Raw genomic sequence first — 16715 nt, forward strand, 5'->3', positions numbered from 1 at the left:
TGATGCTATATGTCTCATTTGATTTACCACTGTTTTCATTATGACCCACATTATGTAAGCCATATAATCTAAACACATCCATCTAATTGCTAAATCGGACCTGGTTGTGCAACGTGGATCGTCTGATAAAGTTGAAAGGGCAGGGCACTCCAACTCTATGATGTGTTATTAAAGTGACGTGTATGATACATTGGTCAGATAACAACACCACGGTTGGACTGACATTAGTAGGCCCACTACTATTGCCATCTATTGTTTTAAAGCACTGGGATTTATCACATATTTATTTTTGGTAGCTTGAGAGAGTTGCTGAATATAACTGACTGTGTACAGTCGACAGATTAGAACAAACGTGAAAGAACCAGTGATGTAGGAAAGAGAGGGAGCAAAAAAAGAGACGACAGTGAGAAATCAAGGATCCGTCGATTTTTAGTGATCAGAAATTGGACCTGTGTTTCACAGAGACGGGAAAGCAAGCCAGAAAAGGGAAACCAAAACTCAACTCAATACAGACAGGAGATTTAGTGACAGAACAGTCATCTGTTTTCTGTCAATTATAGCTATGAAGGTATAAATGTTAAATTGATTTCATTAGCAGCGTTCTTTTTTAATGTTGTGTGTGTGTATATAGTAAATAATTACCATACATTATTTTAGTAAAAATATCTTCCTTTTGGACAGATAGTCACAAGAAACCATTATAATTAAGTGTTGTCTGTGGTCGGCTACATTAGGATACTCACATCTCAAGTATCTATTGTATGTGACAATACCTATTCTGTCTGTTAGTAGGCTGTCAAGGGTTGCCTTTTCTCTCCAGTAATATTACGGTTTGGAGCTGTAATTATGGCTTGCTTGTGTCTTTGTCAGTTATGTTTAATTAAATAAAGGTTAAATAAAGAAAATAAATGTTTCTCTCATACAATATTTTGTAAAATGTTCGTAAAAAGATCCCAAGTGCTGTGTTCAGTCAGTGTGGTGGTAGCCTTCCCTGCTGGTGATATATTGTAACTGCAGTGTAAAGACTACATTGAGTTGTTCCCTGTGAATCACCAGGTGCTGTTAGCAGTGGATCCTGCTAGCATAGGATCCAAAGGATGGATTATGCCATGAAGTCCCTCAGTCTCCTGTCCTCTGCCTCTCTCTCCAAGTAAGTGCCTGATGCCGCAGCACTGAGGGGATGTGCTCCACCGGCAGCTCTGTTTGTTTATTTTAATATAAAATGTATGCCATTAAGCAGACACTTTTATTCAAAGAGACTTAGTCATCTGTGCATACATATATATATATTTTTTCACCTTTATTTAACCAGGTAAGCCAGTTGAGAACAAGTTCTCATTTACAACTGTGACCTGGCCAAGATAAAACAAAGCAGTGCGATTAAAAACAACAACACAGAGTTACATATGGGGTAAACAAAACATAAAGTCAAAAATACAACAGAAAATATATATACAGTGTGTGCAAATGTAGCAAGTTATGGAGGTAAGGCAATAAATAGGCTATAGTGCAAAATACTTACAATTAGTATTAACACTGGAATGATAGATGTGCAAGAGATGATGTGCAAATAGAGATACTGGGGTGCAAATTAGCAAAATAAATAACAATATGGGTATGAGGTAGTTGGGTGGGCTAATATCAGATGGGCTGTGTACAGGTGCAGTGATCGGTAAGGTGCTCTGACAACTGATGCTTAAAGTTAGTGAGGGAGATAAGAGTCTCCAGCTTCAGAGATTTTTGCAATTCGTTCCAGTCATTGGCAGCAGAGAACTGGAAGGAATGGCGGCCAAAGGAGGTGTTGGCTTTGGGGATGACCAGTGAGATATACCTGCTGGAGCGCATACTACGGGTGGGTGTTGCTATGGTGACCAATGAGCTAAGATAAGGCGGGGATTTGCCTAGCAGTGATTATAGATGGCCTGGAGCCAGTGGGTTTGGCGACGAATATGTAGTGAGGACCAGCCAACAAGAGCGTACAGCTCACAGTGGTGGGTAGTATATGGGGCTTTGGTGACAAAACGGATGGCACTGTGATAGACTACATCCAATTTGCTGAGTAGAGTGTTGGAGGCTATTTTGTAAATGATATCGCCGAAGTCAAGGATCGGTAGGATAGTCAGTTTTACGAGGGCATGTTTGGCAGCATGAGTGAAGGAGGCTTTGTTGCGAAATAGGAAGCCGATTCTAGATTTAACTTTGGATTGGAGATTCTTAATGTGAGTCTGGAAGGAGAGTTTACAGTCTAACCAGACACCTAGGTATTTGTAGTTGTCCACATACTCTAGGTCAGACCCGTCGAGAGTAGTGATTCTAGTCGGGTGGGCGGGTGCCAGCAGCGTTCGATTGAAGAGCATGCATTTAGTTTTACTAGTGTTTAAGAGCAATTGGAGGCTACTGAAGGAGTGTTGTATGGCATTGAAACTCGTTTGGAGGTTTGTTAACACAGTGTCCAATGAAGGGCCAGATGTATACAAAATGGTGTCGTCTGCGTAGAGGTGGATCTGAGAGTCACCAGCAGCAAGAGCGACATCATTGATATACACGGAGAAAAGAGTCGGCCCAAGAATTGAACCCTGTGGCATCCCCATAGACTGCCATAGGTCCAGACAACAGGCCCTCCGAGGACCACATTCTGACACCATAGGACATATAGAGTCAAGATCAGCATAATTTTCCAATACATTTTACAGTTTTTGACTGTGTGCTTGCATGTGTCTCCTCCAGGTGTGTGACAGCCAGTGTGTCAGCCAGTGCCTCCATGACACAGCAGCTCCTCGTCGGGACTCGTCGGCCTAAGCCCTTCCGGGTCACCAGCGCTGACCGCAGCGTTAAAAAGGGAATCATGGCTGACGGGCTACGAGACCTAGTCAACAAGGTAAGGAGAACAGAGGAGGAAATGTGGAAGGGATGAAAGAGAAGGAAGAGGATGCTTGAGGAGGAGTACATGTTTAATAAGAGAGAAGAGTGGTTTATGAGTGATGGACAGTAAAGGAAGGGAGAAGGAAAGAGTCTGGTTACTTCCTCTTCATCATACATTTAAGCCACGGAACAATGTGACTCAGAGATGGATAAAAGAGTGGAGGATTTAATGGATGGGTGAGTCAGTGACTTTCAAAGGGAAGCCGAGAACTGGCAGTTTTCTTCATAGGCTTGTATGCTGCAGTACATGCCAGTGGCGTAGGCAGATATAGGTTGCTGGCAGGGCCAGCAAAAATGTAGGTGTGGCAAAAATGTGTGCACTCAAATCATCATTAAATTATCATAAAATAATAGCCTACCCTATACAGTACTGTAATCGATCGCACACAACAAACCATCTTACGTGATTTCACATTAGACCAAATAGTCTTGTAGTCCTACGTAAGTCCATGACTTGCAGTTAACATGCGACTCACATAGACCTACACATAATAAACCATAGGCCTATAATTAAGACTCAGACTAGAACAAAATGCCCTGATATAAAAGTAATAATCACAATAGGCAACCATAGCCTATATAGACTAGAACAGTGGTCACAAACCTTTACTTAGTCGAAAACACTGAGTCAAAATGCAAGCAGAGTGCAATTCTCTGTGGGTCGCGGGAGATCAAGTGTGCCTATAATATAATATGCCATTTAGCAGACGCTTTTATCCAAAGCGACATAGTCATGCGTGCCTACAATGTATTGTGTGATATCAATTAAATGACCAATGGCCTATAGAGCCTAACTATAGTGCATGGGCAGAGAAGCACAGGGCAAAGTTCTATTTCCAATTAAATTCCTAAAAATAATAGGCAATTTACATTGACTGGAAATATTGTTTCCTGCAGAGAGGTCCGATTTTCTCCATGTAGGTCTACCTCTTATTATAAATAACGTGGAATCCCTTACATTTCAAATCTTGAGTCTCAAGCTAGGCTATATGATGACACTGGTAATAGGTCAGTTGTTGTAGCCTATTACTTGCGAGGCACATCGGAGCATAAATTGAAATAACTGTTTTTTTTCACTAGACTGATGGTGATGTCTCAGTGGAGGGTGGAAGTCAAAGTGGAGAAGCATGTTCCATGATTTCAAAAAGTGTTGAATAAAAACAGCGTTGTAGTGCTGATCATTGTCTCTGAATGTACTGAAACTGTCTTTAAGGCCCTCGATTAGATAAATGCAATCAGTGATTGATATAAAGGGGGACTGGAGGCCCTTAATGGCAAAACCACTGATATCAAATAACTTGGCAAATGTGCTAACATCATCTTCTATACACAGTCTCTTGAATTTTTTTTACTGTGAGCTTTGTTTGGCAATTGTACTTGTTTTTGACTAGTGAGTCTTGGCTAGCTAACGGTGAGTAACCTACAAAGTGTAGCCTACACAGCGATAGCTACTGTTTACTGCATATGGTATCTGTGCAAAGTGACACATGCCAGAACCGTTGTTAGTTTTTACACTTTTTTTGGGGGGGTGAAATAGACTATGTACAGCACTAGATTTTATGTAAGATGGGCTTGAATGTCCTGAGGCATCTGACAAATAACTATTATTATTATTTTGTTAAGTTACAGCCTTATTCTAAAATGGATTAAATTGTTGTTTTCCCTCAATCTACACACAATACCCCATAATGACAAAGCAAAAACAGGGTTTTAGAAATGTTAGAAAATGTATTAAACTACAAAAAACTGATATCACATTTACATGACGCTACAAGCTTGGCACACCTGTATTTAGGGAATTTCTCCCATTCTTCTCTGCAGCTCTGTCCAGTTGGATGGGGAGCGTCGCTGCACAGCTATTTTCAGGTCTCTCCAGAGATGTTCGATCGGGTTCAAGTCTGTGCTCTGGCTGGGCCACTCAAGGACATTCAGAGACTTATCCCGAAGCCAATCCTGCGTTGTCTTGGCTGTGTGCTTAGGGTCGTTGTCCTGTTGGAAGGTGAACCTTCGCACCAGTCTGAGGTCCTGAGCGCTCTGGAGCAGGTTTTCATCAATGATCTCTCTGTAATTTGCTCCGTTCATCTTTCCCTTGATCCTGACTAGTCTCCCAGTCCCTGCCGCTGAAAAACATCCCCACAACATGATGCTGCCACCACCATGCTTCACTATAGGGATGGTGCCAGGTTTCCTCCAGACGTGACGCTTGGCATTCAGGCCAAAGTGTTCAATCTTGGTTTCATCAGACCAGAGAAGCTTGTTTCTCATGGTCTGAGAGTCCTTTAGGTGCTTTTTGACAAACTCCAAGCGGGCTTTCATGTGCCTTTTTACTGAGGAGTGGCTTCTGTCTTGCCACTCTACCATAAAGGCCTGATTGGTGGAGTGCTGCAGAGATGGTTGTCCTTCTGGAAGGTTCTCCCATCTCCACAGAGGAACTCTGAAGCTCTGTCAGAGTGACCATCGGGTTCACCTCCCTGACCAAGGCCCTTCTCCCCCGATTGCTCAGTTTGGCCGGGCGGCCAGCTCTAGGAAGAGTCTTGGTGGTTCCAAACTTCTTCCATTTAAGTATGATGGAGGCCACTGTGTTCTTGGGGACCTTCAATGCTGCAGACATTTGATGGTACCCTTCCCCAGATCTGTGCCTTGACATAATCTTGTCTCGGACCTCTACAGATAATTATTTCGAACTCCACAACTCTATTGAGATAATAGGAACTCAACCTGAAGAAAATGTAAGGTGACTGAATTCAGTTCCGGTAAGCTTCTGCCCATGTCAAATACTGTCCTTAGGTAAAAGACAAATAATGTCCCGTTTGGAACACTGACAAGTAGAGCAAAGAATACATCTTTTATTTTTGTATTTTTGGGCCCAATCTGATTAGGTGGGCCTGGCTCCCCAGTGGTGACATTGCTGACATTGTCTCTCTTGATTTGGTTCTCCAACTGACGTTACTGCTGTTTTACGCATGTCTTCGAAAATTTTCCAGAAACTACCTACTCAGCAGAGACATGCAAATGTATTCATATACTCGGTACTTGCATTACTCACTATAGAAATCTATGACCCTCAAGAGAATGGAGTGGCTAAGTAACTAACTCTGAGGGGGTATGATTCAGTCCTTAATGACTGGACTGGGTCCATATCTCTTCCAGGCTAATTGGTAGTTTGTTCCCTCTCAGGCAATGGACTCTCTGCACGTGTCCTGCGTCAGTGCCCTGGTGCTGGATGAAGACGGGACGGGGGTGGACACGGAGGAGTTCTTCCTGACCCTGCAAGACAACGCTGTCCTCATGGTCCTGGAGAAGGGGCAGAAGTGGGCGCCTCCACAGGTTGGTAGGGCCACAATAATACAGTGCATTCGGAAAGTATTCAGACCCCTTCACTTTTTCCACATTTTCTCTTCAATCTACACGCAATACTCCATAATGACAAAGTGAAAACAGGTTTTTAGACATTTTTGCAAATTTATAAAAAAAATAAAAACAGATACCTTATTTACATAAGTATTCAGACCGTTTGCTATGAGACTCGAAATTGAGCTCAGGTGCATCCTGTTTCCATTGATCAGCCATGAGATGTTTCTACAACTTGATTGGAGTCCACCTGTGCTAAATTCAATTGATTGGACATGATTTGGAAAGGCACACACCTGTCTATATAAGGTCCCACAGTTGACACTGCATGTCAGAGCAAAAACCAAGCCAAGAGGCCGAAGGAATTGTCCGTAGAGCTCAGAGACAGGATTGTGTCGAGGCACAGATCTGAGGAAGGGTATCAAAAAATGTCTGCAGCATTGAAGGTTCTCATCATGCTTAAATGGAAGAAGTTTGGAACCACTAAGACTCTTCCTAGAGCTGGCCGCCCGGCCAAACTGAGTAATCGGGGGAGAAGGGTCTTGGTCAGGGAGGTGACCAAGAACCCGATGGTCACTCTGACAGAGTTCCAGAGTTCCTCTGTGGAGATGGGAGAACCTTCCAGAAGGTCAACCATTTCTGCAGCACTCCACCAATCAGGCCTTTATGGTAGAGTGGCCAGACGGAAGCCACTCCTGAGTAAAAGGCACATGACAGCCCGCTTGGAGTTTGCCAAAAGGCACCTAAAGGACTCTCAGACCATGAGAATCAAGTTTCTCTGGTCTGATGAAACAAAGATTGAACTCTTTGGCATGAATGCCAAGCAACACGTCTGGAGGAAACCTGGCACCATCCCTACGGTGAAGTGTGGTGGCAGCATCATGCTGTGGGGATGTTCTTTCAGTGGCAGGGACTGGGAGACTAGTCAGGATCGAGGGAAAGATGAACGGAGCAAAGTACAGAGATCCTTGATGAAAACTTGCTCCAGAGCGCTCAGGACCTCAGACTGGGGCCAAGGTTCACCTTCCAACAGGACAACGACCGTAAGCACACAGCCAAGACAACGCAGGAGTGGCTTCGGGACAAGTCTCTGAATGTCCTTGGGTGGCCCAGCCAGAGCCCGGACTTGAACCCGATCGAACATCTCTGGAGAGACCTGAAAATAGCTGTGCAGCAGTGGCGGTCAGTGCCATTTAAGATGATCATGGCCTTATTTCTATTGCCTATGAATGAAAGTTTACAACGTAGGTGCACACATGTCGAGAGACATTTGAAGTGACAGACAGTGACACACGGACAGATAGTGACATTCAATACCGCCTTGCACACTCTTGCCTGCATCTAGCTGATATAGGGTGTACTCATTAGTCCAACAGTTGCAAACAAGAGTTTCTATTGGACAAATTCAGGTATGTTTATCCTCGATTTGTTCCGTTTGCTTCTGTTTAAGAAACGTTTTTCAACAGAATCGGCGGAATGAATACACCCCTGATCACGTGTAAACACAGTTCACTTTCATAGTACCCAACTTTGTATTCCTTCTCGCATCTACAGTATGCGCTCTCCTCCTCTCACCTCTTCCCTTCACTTGTGGACAACACATCAGCTGTATGTGACCAGGCGAAAAAACCTTTCCAAGCCAAACCGCTACACACAGCCTACATCGTTGTCACCATATTAGCTAAAGTAACGTCATAGTCAGCATAGCTAATAGAACTAACGCGTTAGTAAACCCGCTACAATCATGCAGTAACGTTAAAGTGTACAGTCAGTAAGCAGTTACACCGGCTGGCCCCAGTTGCAATAAATGAGTAAAATTAAAAGCTTACCTTGACTTGGAAGAGTTCCAGTGTTGTGTTGGAAAGTCATAGCCAGCTAGCTAACATGGCATCCCTCTGTTTGAGAAGGGTGTTTCAGTAGGCTAAACTAGCTAGCTGAATTTGCTAGCTGTGAAAGTGAAAAAAAATATATCTTTCTCTCTTGCTTCTCCTTCAGTTTGGAATAAATTAATTTGTTAACTGTTCAACTATTGTCTTTCTCTCTTTGAGTCAACTACTCACCACATTTTATACACTGCAGTGCTAGCTAGCTGTAGTTTATGCTTTCAGTACTAGATTAATTGTCTGATCCTTTGATTGGGTGGACAATGTCAGTTCATGCTGCAAGAGCTCTGATAGGTTGGAGGACGTCCTCTGGAAGTTGTCATAATTACTGTGCAAGTCTATGGAAGGGGATGAGAATCATGAGCTTCCTAGGTTTTATATTGAAGTCAATGTACCCAGAGGAGGACTGAAGCTAGCTGTCCTCCGGCTGCACCATGGTGCTACCCTACAGAGTGCTGTTGAGGCTACTGTAGACCTTCTTTGCAAAATAGTGTGTTTTAATCAATTATTTGGTGACGTGATTATATTTAGTATAGTTTTATCTAAAAAAATAACTTTTTAATCTTTTACAATTTGTTCTTTAATGAAATTTACTGAGGATGGTCCTCCCCTTCCTCTTCTGAGGAGCCTCCACTGCTGTGCAGTGACACTCCCCATCCAACCTGACAGAACTTGAGAGGATCTGCAGAGAAGAATGGGAGAAACTCCCCAAATATAAGCTTTACATCATACGCAAGAAGAATGGAGCCTGCAATCGCTGCCAAAGGCGCATCAACAAAGTACTGAGTAAAGGGTCTGAATACTTATGTAAATGTGATATTTCCGTTTATTTTTAATACATTTGAAAAAAATATTCGAAGAAACTGTTTTTGCTTCATCATTATGGGGTATCGTGTGTAGATTGAGGGGAATAAAAAAAAAAAAAAAAAGTTATTTTAGAATAAGGCTGTAACGTAACAATGTGGAGAAAGTCAAGGGGTCTGAATACTTTCCGAATGCTTGCTATGTATGTATGTATGTATGTATGTATGTAAAACTCAGCAAAAAAAGAAACGTCAATTTTTTCAGGACCCTGTCTTTCAAAGATAATTTGTAAAAATCCAAATAACTTCACAGATCTTAATTGTAAAGGGTTTAAACACTGTTTCCCATGCTTGTTCAATGAACCATAAACAATTAATGAGCATGCACCTGTGGAACGGTCATTAAGACACTAACAGCTTACAGACGGTAGGCAATTCTCTCTGACTCTGGAAAAACACCAAAAAAAAGATGCCCAGGGTCCCTGCTCATCTGCGTGAATGTGCCTTAGTCATGCTGCAAGGAGGCATGAGGACTGCAGATGTGGCCAGGGCAATAAATTGCAATGTCCGTACTGTGAGACACCTAAGACAGCGCTACAGGGAGACAGGACGGACAGCTGATCGTCCTCGCAGTGGCAGACCACGTGTAACAACACCTGCACAGGATCGGTACATCCAAACATCACACCTGCGGGACAGGTACAGGATGGCAACAACTGCCCGAGTTACACCAGGAACGCACAATCCCTCCATCAGTGCTCAGACTGTCCGCAATAGGCTGAGAGATGCTGGACTGAGGGCTTGTAGGCCTGTTGTAAGGCAGGTCCTCACCAGACATCACCGGCAACAACGTTGCCTATGGGCACAAACCCACCATCGCTGGACCAGACCGGACTGGCAAAAAGTGCTCTTCACTGACGAGTCGCGGTTTTGTTTCACCAGGAGTGATGGTTGGGTTCGCGTTTATCGTCTAAGGAATGAGCGTTACACCAAGGCCTGTACTCTGGAGCGGGATCGATTTGGAGGTTGAGGGTCCGTCATAGTCTGGGGCGGTGTGTCACAGCATCAGACTGAGCTTGTTGTCATTGCAGGCAATCTCAACGCTGTGCGTTACAGGGAAGACATCCTCCTCCCTCGTGGTACCCTTCCTGCAGGCTCATCCTGACATGACCCTCCAGCGTGACAATGCCACCAGCCATACTGCTCGTTCTGTGCGTGATTTCCTGCAAGACAGGAATGTCAGTGGTATGCCATGGCCAGCGAAGAGCCCGGATCTCAATCCCATTGAGCACGTCTGGGACCTGTTGGATCGGCAGGTGAGGGCTAGGGCCATTCCCCCCAGAAATGTCTGGGAACTTGCAGGTGCCTAGGTGGAAGAGTGGGGTAACATCTCACAGCAAGAACTGGCAAATCTGGTACAGTCCATGAGGAGGAGATGCACTGCAGTACTTAATGCAGCTGTTGGCCACACCAGATACTGTTACTTTTGACCCCCCCCCCCCTTTTTTTCAGGGACACATTATTCCATTTCTGTTAGTCACATGTCTGTGGAACTTGTTCAGTTTATGTCTCAGTTGTTGAATCTTATGTTCATACAAATATTTACACAAGTTAAGTTTGCTTAAAATAAACGCAGTTGACAGTGAGAGGACGTTTCTTTTTTTGCTGATGTACACTTTGGTCACCTACAAGCAAGATTTCTGGCTCTCACAGACCTGTAACTTCTTCTTTAAGAGGCTCCTCTGTCTTCCACTCGTTACCTGTATTAATGGCACCTGTTTGAACTTGTTATCAGTATAAAAGACACCTGTCCACAACCTCAAACAGTCACACTCCAAACTCCACTATGGCCAAGACCAAAGAGCTGTCAAAGGACACCAGAAACAAAATTGTAGACCTGCACCAGGCTGGGAAGACTGAATCTGCAATAGGTAAGCAGCTTGGTTTGAAGAAATCAACTGTGGAAGCAATTATTAGGAAATGGAAGACATACAAGACCACTGATAATCTCCCTCGATCTGGGGCTCCACGCAAGATCTCACCCCGTGGGGTCAAAATGATCACAAGAACGGTGAGCAAAAATCCCAAAACCACACGGGGGGACCTAGTGAATGACCTGCAGAGAGTTGGGACCAAAGTAACAAAGCCTACCATCAGTAACACACTACGCCGCCAGGGACTAAAATCCTGCAGTGCCAGACGTGTCCCCCTGCTTAAGCCAGTACATGTCCAGGCCCGTCTGAAGTTTGCTAGAGTGCATTTGGATGATCCAGAAGAGGATTGGGAGAATGTCATATGGTCAGATGAAACCAAAATAGAACTTTTTGGTAAAAACTCAACTCGTCGTGTTTGGAGGACAAAGAATGCTGAGTTGCATCCAAAGAACACCATACCTACTGTGAAGCATGGGTGTGGAAACATCATGCTTTGGGGTTTTTCTGCAAAGGGACCAGGATGACTGATCCGTGTAAAGGAAATAATTAATGGGGCCATGTATCGTGAGATTTTGAGTGAAAACCTCCTTCCATCAGCAAGGGCATTGAAGATGAAATGTGGCTGGGTCTTTCAGCATGACAATGATCCCAAACACACCGCCCGGGCAACGAAGGAGTGGCTTCGTAAGAAGCATTTCAACGTCCTGGAGTGGCCTAGCCAGTCTCCAGATCTCAACCCCATAGAAAATCTTTGGAGGGAGTTGAAAGTCTGTGTTGCCCAGTGACAGCCCCAAAACATCACTGCTCTAGAGGAGATCTGCATGGAGGAATGGGCCAAAATACCAGCAACAGTGTGTGAAAACCTTGTGAAGACTTACAGAAAACGTTTGACCCGTGTCATTGCCAACAAAGGGTATATAACAAAGTATTGAGAAACTTTTGTTATTGACCAAATACTTATTTTCCACCATAATTTGCAAATAAATTCATTAAAAATCCTACAATGTGATTTTCTGGTTGATGTGTACCTATGATGAAAATTACAGGCCTCTCTCATCTTTTTAAGTGGGAGAACTTGCACAATTTGGTGGCTGACTAAATACTTTTTTCCCCACTGTATGTGTGTGTGTGTGTGTGTGTGTGTGTGTATATATATGTATATGTATATATATATATATATATATATATATATATATATATATATATATATATATATATATATATATATATATATATCACAGCTCTGGAAAAAATTAAGAGACCACTGCAAAAAATATACGTTTCTCTGGTTTTACTATTTATAGGTATGTGTTTGGGTGAAATTAACATTTTTGTTTTATTCTATAAACTATTGACAACATTTCTCCCAAATTCCAAATAAAAATATTGTCATTTAGAGCATTTATTTGCAGAAAATGACAACTGGTCAAAATAACAAAAAATATGCAGTGTTGTCAGACCTCGAATAATGCAAAGAAAATAAGTTCATGTTCATTTTTAAACAACACAAATACTAATGTTTTAACTAAGGAAGAGTTCAGAAATCAATATTTGGTGGAATAACCCTGATTTTCAATCACAGCTTTCATGCGTCTTGGCATGCTCTCCACCAGTCTTTCACATTGATGTTGGGTGACTTTATGGCACTCCTGGCGCAAAGATTCAAGCAGCTCTGCTTTGTTTGATGGCTTGTGACCATCCATCTTCCTCTTGATCACATTCCAGAAGTTTTCAATGGGGTTCAGGTCTGGAGATTGGGCTGGCCATGACAGGGTCTTGATCTGGTGGTCCTCCATCCACACCTTGATTGACCTGGCTGTGTGACATGGCGCATTGTCCTGCTGGAAAAACCCATCCTCAGAGTTGTCAGAGCAAAAGGAAGTATGTTTTCTTCCAGGACAACCTTGTACGTGGCTTGATTCATGCGTCCTTCACAAAGACAAATCTGCCCGATTCCAGCCTTGCTGAAGCACCCCCAGATCATCACCGATCCTCCACCAAATTTCACAGTGGGTGTGAGACACTGTAGCTTGTAGGCCTCTCCAGGTCTCCGTCTAACCATTAGAAGACCAGTTGTTGGGCAAAGCTGAAAATTGGACTCATCAGAGAAGATGACCTTACTCCAGTCCTCTACGGCCCAATCCTAATGGTCTTTTGCAAACCACAGCCTGGCTCTTCTTTGCTTCTCATTGAAGAAGGGCTTTTTTCTAGCTTTGCACAACTTCAGCCCTGCCCCTAGGAGCCTGTTTCGAACCGTCCTCGCCGTGCACTTCATCCCAGCTGCCGTTTGCCATTCTTTTTGTAGGTCACTTGATGTCATCCTACGGTTGTTGAGTGACATTCGAATGAGTTGGCGGTCATCCCAGTCAGTAGAGTGTCGTTTTCGCCTTCTGCCGGTCAGTAGCTTTGATGTCCCCAATGTCTGCTGCTTGACCTTGTTCTTATGAACCGCCGTCTTTGAAATTTTATGGATGGAAGCAACCTGACGCTCACTGTATCCCTCTGCCAGTAAAGCCAGAATTGAACCCTTATTTTCCTCACTCAAAACTTTCCTTTTCAACTCTTTTGGCATGGTCAATAGTTATTTTTTGATTAATATTACTTTTGAGGTACTATTAGCACTGTTGTTGACATCCAGTTGGTCCTATTGCAAGAGGATAGTGATGACCACAGCAGTGTTTTTTATACTTTTCCTCGTTAAATAAGATTTGGTTCATGTGATCACCTAATCAGTACCTAATTCAGTAGAATGAGGTGTGCCTGTGTTGGAATTCAACAGACACTGGAATGGAATGGCTGTCATACATGTAGAGATGCTGATTTAAGAAAAATTTGCAGTGGTCTCTAAATTTATTCCAGAGCTGTATATAAATATATATATTTTATTTGACATATCTCCCCTGAGCCTTCTTACCACAGAGTCCACTAGGTGGTGCCATTACACCAGGTCACCCAGGTATAATGGTGAAGAGCCCTCACTTCTGTGAATTATCATCCAATTTTATTTGTCACATGCACCGAATACAATTGGTGTAGACATTACCGTGAAATGCTTGCTTACGGGCCCTTCCCAACAATGCAAAGTTTTAAAATAAAAAAGTGACACGAGAAATAAAATACGCCATGGTGCTACACCAGAGAATGCTGTTGAGGCTGATGTCTGTCTGTCTGTCTGTCTGTCTGTCTAAGTCGGATGTTTACATACACCTCAGCCAAATACATTTAAACTCAGTTTTTCACAATTCCTGACATTTAATCCTAGTAAAAATTCCCTGTCTTAGGTCAGTTAGGATCACCACTTTATTGTAAGAATGTGAAATGTCAGAATAATAGTAGAGAGAATGATTTATTTAAGCTTTTAGTTATTTCATCACATTCCCAGTGGGTCAGAAGTTTACCTACACTCAATTAGTATTTGGTAGCATTGCCTTTAAATTGTTTAACTTGGGTCAAACGTTTCGGGTAGCCTTCCACAAGCTTCCCACAATAAGTTGGGTGAATTTTGGCCCATTCCTCCTGACAGAGCTGGTGTAACTGAGTCAGGTTTGTAGGACTCTTTGCTCGCACACGCTTTTTCAGTTCTGCCCACACATTTTCTATAGGATTGAGGTCAGGGCTTTGTGATGGCCACTCCAATACCTTGACTTTGTTGTCCTTAAGCCATTTTGCCACAACTTTGGAAGTATGCTTGGGGTCATTGTCCATTTGGAAGACCAATTTGCGACCAAGCTTTAACTTCCTGACTGATGTCTTGAGATGTTGCTTCAATATATCCACATAATTTTCCTTCCTCATGATGCCATCTATTTTGTGAAGTGCACTAGTCGCTCCTGCAGCAAAGCACCCCCACAGCATGATGCTGCCACCCCCGTGCTTCACGGATGGGATGGTGTTCTTCGGCTTGCAAGCCGCCTCCTTTTTCCTCCAAACATAACAATGGTCATTATGGCCAAACAGTTCTATTTTTGTTTCATCAGACCAGAGGACATTTCTCCAAAAAGGATGATCTTTGTCCCCACGTGCAGTTGCAAACCATAGTCTGGCTTTTTTATGGAGGTTTTGGAGCAGTGGCTTCTTCCTTGCTGAGCGGCCTTTCAGGTTATGTCAAATCAAATCAAATCTAATTTTATTGGTCACATGCGCCGAATACAACAGGTGCAGACATTACAGTGAAATGCTTACTTACAGCCCTTAACCAACAGTGCATTTATTTTAAACAAAAAAAGTAAGAATAAAACAACAACAAAAAAAGTGTTGAGAAAAAAAGAGCAGAAGTAAAATAAAGTGACAGTAGGGAGGCTATATATACAGTAAAATAAAGTGACAGTAGGGAGGCTATATATACAGGGGGGTACCTTTGCAGAGTCAATGTGCGGGGGCACCGGCTAGTTGAGGTAGTTGAGGTAATATGTACATGTGGGTAGAGTTAAAGTGACTATGCATAAATACTTAACAGAGTAGCAGCAGCGTAAAAAGGATGGGGTGGGGGGGCAGTGCAAATAGTCCGGGTAGCCATGATTAGCTGTTCAGGAGTCTTATGGCTTGGGGGTAGAAGCTGTTGAGAAGTCTTTTGGACCTAGACTTGGCACTCCGGTACCGCTTGCCGTGCGGTAGCAGAGAGAACAGTCTATGACTAGGGTGGCTGGAGTCTTTGACAATTTTGAGGGCCTTCCTCTGACACCGCCTGGTATAGAGGTCCTGGATGGCAGGGAGCTTTGCCCCAGTGATGTACTGGGCCGTACGCACTACCCTCTGTAGTGACTTGCGGTCAGAGGCCAAGCAGTTGCCATACCAGGCGGTGATGCAACCAGTCAGGATGCTCTCGATGGTGCAGCTGTAGAATTTTTTGAGGATCTGAGGACCCATGCCAAATCTTTTTAGTCTCCTGAGGGGGAATAGGCTTTGTCGTGCCCTCTTCACGACTGTCTTGGTGTGTTTGGACCATGATAGTTCGTTGGTGATGTGGACACCAAGGAACTTGAAGCTCTCAACCTGTTCCACTACAGCCCCGTCGATGAGAATGGGGGCGTGCTCAGTCCTCTTTTTTTTCCTGTAGTCCACAATCATCTCCTTTGTCTTGGTCACGTTGAGGGAGAGGTTGTTGTCCTGGCACCACACGGCCAGATCTCTGACCTCCTCCCTATAGGCTGTCTCATCGTTGTCGGTGATCAGGCCTACCACTGTTGTGTCGTCGGCAAACTTAATGATGGTGTTGGAGTCGTGCCTGGCCATGCAGTCATGGGTGAACAGAGAGTACAGGAGGGGACTGAGCACGCACCCCTGAGGGGCCCCCGTGTTGAGGATCAGTGTGGCAGATGTGTTGTTACCTACCCTTACCACCTGGGGGCGGCCCGTCAGGAAGTCCAGGATCCAGTTGCAGAGGGAGGTGTTTAGTCCCAGGATCCTTAGCTTAGTGATGAGCTTAGAGGGCACTATGGTGTTGAATGCTGAGCTGTAGTCAATGAATAGCATTCTCACGTAGGTGTTCCTCTTGTCCAGGTGGGAAAGGGCAGTGTGGAGTGCGATAGAGATTGCATCATCTGTGGATCTGTTGGGGCGGTATGCAAATTGGAGTGGGTCTAGGGTTTCTGGGATTATGCTGTTGATGTGAGCCATGACCAGTCTTTCAAAGCACTTCATGGCTACAGACGTCAGTGCTACGGGTCGGTAGTCATTTAGGCAGGTTATCTTAGAGTTCTTGGGCACGGGGACTATGGTGGTCTGCTTGAAACATGTTGGTATTACAGACTCAGTCAGGGACATGTTGAAAATGTCAGTGAAGACACTTGCCAGTTGGTCAGCACATGCTCGGAGTACACGTC

At 43.8% G+C, this 16715-nt stretch overlaps 1 protein-coding gene across 1 annotated transcript in view; it reads left to right on the top strand.

Annotated features, from left to right (window-relative positions):
* Positions 1 to 1097: 1097 nt before the first annotated feature.
* LOC311138360 (lipid transferase CIDEC-like) overlaps positions 1098 to 16715 on the top strand; it is a gene marked incomplete at both ends in the record, with an annotated part of 29498 nt that continues 13880 nt past the window's right edge. Inside the window, 3 exons of the mRNA XM_084173023.1 lie at positions 1098 to 1150; positions 2728 to 2878; positions 6100 to 6249. Coding sequence (XP_084029149.1) covers positions 1098 to 1150; positions 2728 to 2878; positions 6100 to 6249 — 354 coding nt within the window. The remainder of the gene's footprint in view (positions 1151 to 2727; positions 2879 to 6099; positions 6250 to 16715) is intronic.

Source organism: Coregonus lavaretus (assembly GCF_964263955.1).
Source record: "Coregonus lavaretus genome assembly, chromosome: 12".
Lineage (NCBI taxonomy): Eukaryota > Metazoa > Chordata > Actinopteri > Salmoniformes > Salmonidae > Coregonus > Coregonus lavaretus.